The sequence below is a fragment of the Penaeus monodon genome, chromosome 15, assembly GCF_015228065.2.
Source record: "Penaeus monodon isolate SGIC_2016 chromosome 15, NSTDA_Pmon_1, whole genome shotgun sequence".
Classification (NCBI taxonomy): Eukaryota; Metazoa; Arthropoda; class Malacostraca; order Decapoda; family Penaeidae; genus Penaeus; species Penaeus monodon.
In genome coordinates, this window is record NC_051400.1 from 14,752,145 (window position 1) to 14,753,399 (window position 1,255).

Sequence of the window (1,255 nt, forward strand, 5' to 3'; positions counted from 1 at the left end):
ATGTGATCTGAACGACAAAGGGGAAAGGTGTAGTTGACAAACCGGAAGGCGGTGTTTGGCGTCATTATCTAAGACCGTCATTAATTTCCGTCTTTATGTATTGATCTTCCGTCCCTGGCCCATTCCAGGCGTGGGCAACGGCCTGGCGAATCCCCACGGCTTCATCCTGGGCCAGATGTACTTCCGCCGAAGGAGGGTGGCCGCCAACGCCCTCTCGATGCTGGGAGCCTCGCTGGGTTTCATGGTGATGCCGCCCCTCGTCAGGTTCCTCGCCAACACGTACGCCCACCAGGGCGCCCTCCTGCTGTGGTCGGCTATCCTGCTGCACGGCTTCGTGGGCGCCGCTCTCTACCAGCCGGTCGAGTGGCACTTGAAGCCCAACCCTCTGGCCAACGTTCGCCTGGTCAAGGCCAGGCCGTGCCAGGAAGAGAGCCATGTCGCTGATGCTGACGATGAAGAAGCAGAGGATGGCAGTCAGGATGACTCATATCCCAGCGAGAGTGGAGGTGAATATGAAGAGGGGGATGAAGAAAGCCTTGAGCAAGGCGTCGCTCACGATCACCCTGACCCCCAAAGACGCCGAGAATCCGCCGCGTCCAAGGGGGAAGCGGAGGTGTTCCTCGGCAGACAGAGCAGTGAGAAGCCCCTGGGAGGAGGCAGACGCAGGCTCAGCAGTTGTACCAGAACCTCCGTTCGAAACAGTTTGTACAGTTCGTGTGACGTCATCGACCAGTTCGGCGGCGCTCTCTCTGTCGAAACGGAAAGACTGAAAGATGTGTATGTTGAAGTTGTGGAAATCGCTCAAGAGAAGCCGACAGAACCGCAGCCCATTCTCCTGTGTGGGCTGAAGTTTCCTCGGTTTTCTGATATTCTGAATTTTAGGATATTGTTCCACCCCATGTTCCTCATCTCGTCCATATCTAGCATCGCTAACAGAATGGTAAGCTTCATTTTTAAAAGAAGAGAAAAGAAAAAAAACTGATGGTTACGATTTTCATCTTTGCGCACTGAAGTTTCAAACATGTAGTGCCTGTTTGGCTTTCATATTGATAGACATCAAATCAACGGTGACCTGATGGGATTTTGTATCAGTTGGTCATTACGAGTACTTTTCAACGGGGGGAGAGGGCGCTTGCAAGTCCGCAGATGCAACTTAGACGTAAACCGAAATAATTCAGATCACTCTTTCACAGTTTCGCTCTATTTCGTAAAGTCAAAACTTCCTTTGCATATAACGTATGCACAGTAAAACCTG

At 52.0% G+C, this 1,255-nt stretch overlaps 1 protein-coding gene across 1 annotated transcript in view; it reads left to right on the forward strand.

Annotated features, from left to right (window-relative positions):
• Positions 1-1,255, forward strand: part of LOC119581769 — a gene marked incomplete in the record, with an annotated part of 6,159 nt that overhangs the window by 3,540 nt on the left and 1,364 nt on the right. The window contains 1 exon segment of the mRNA XM_037929901.1: positions 129-940. Coding sequence (XP_037785829.1) covers positions 129-940 — 812 coding nt within the window.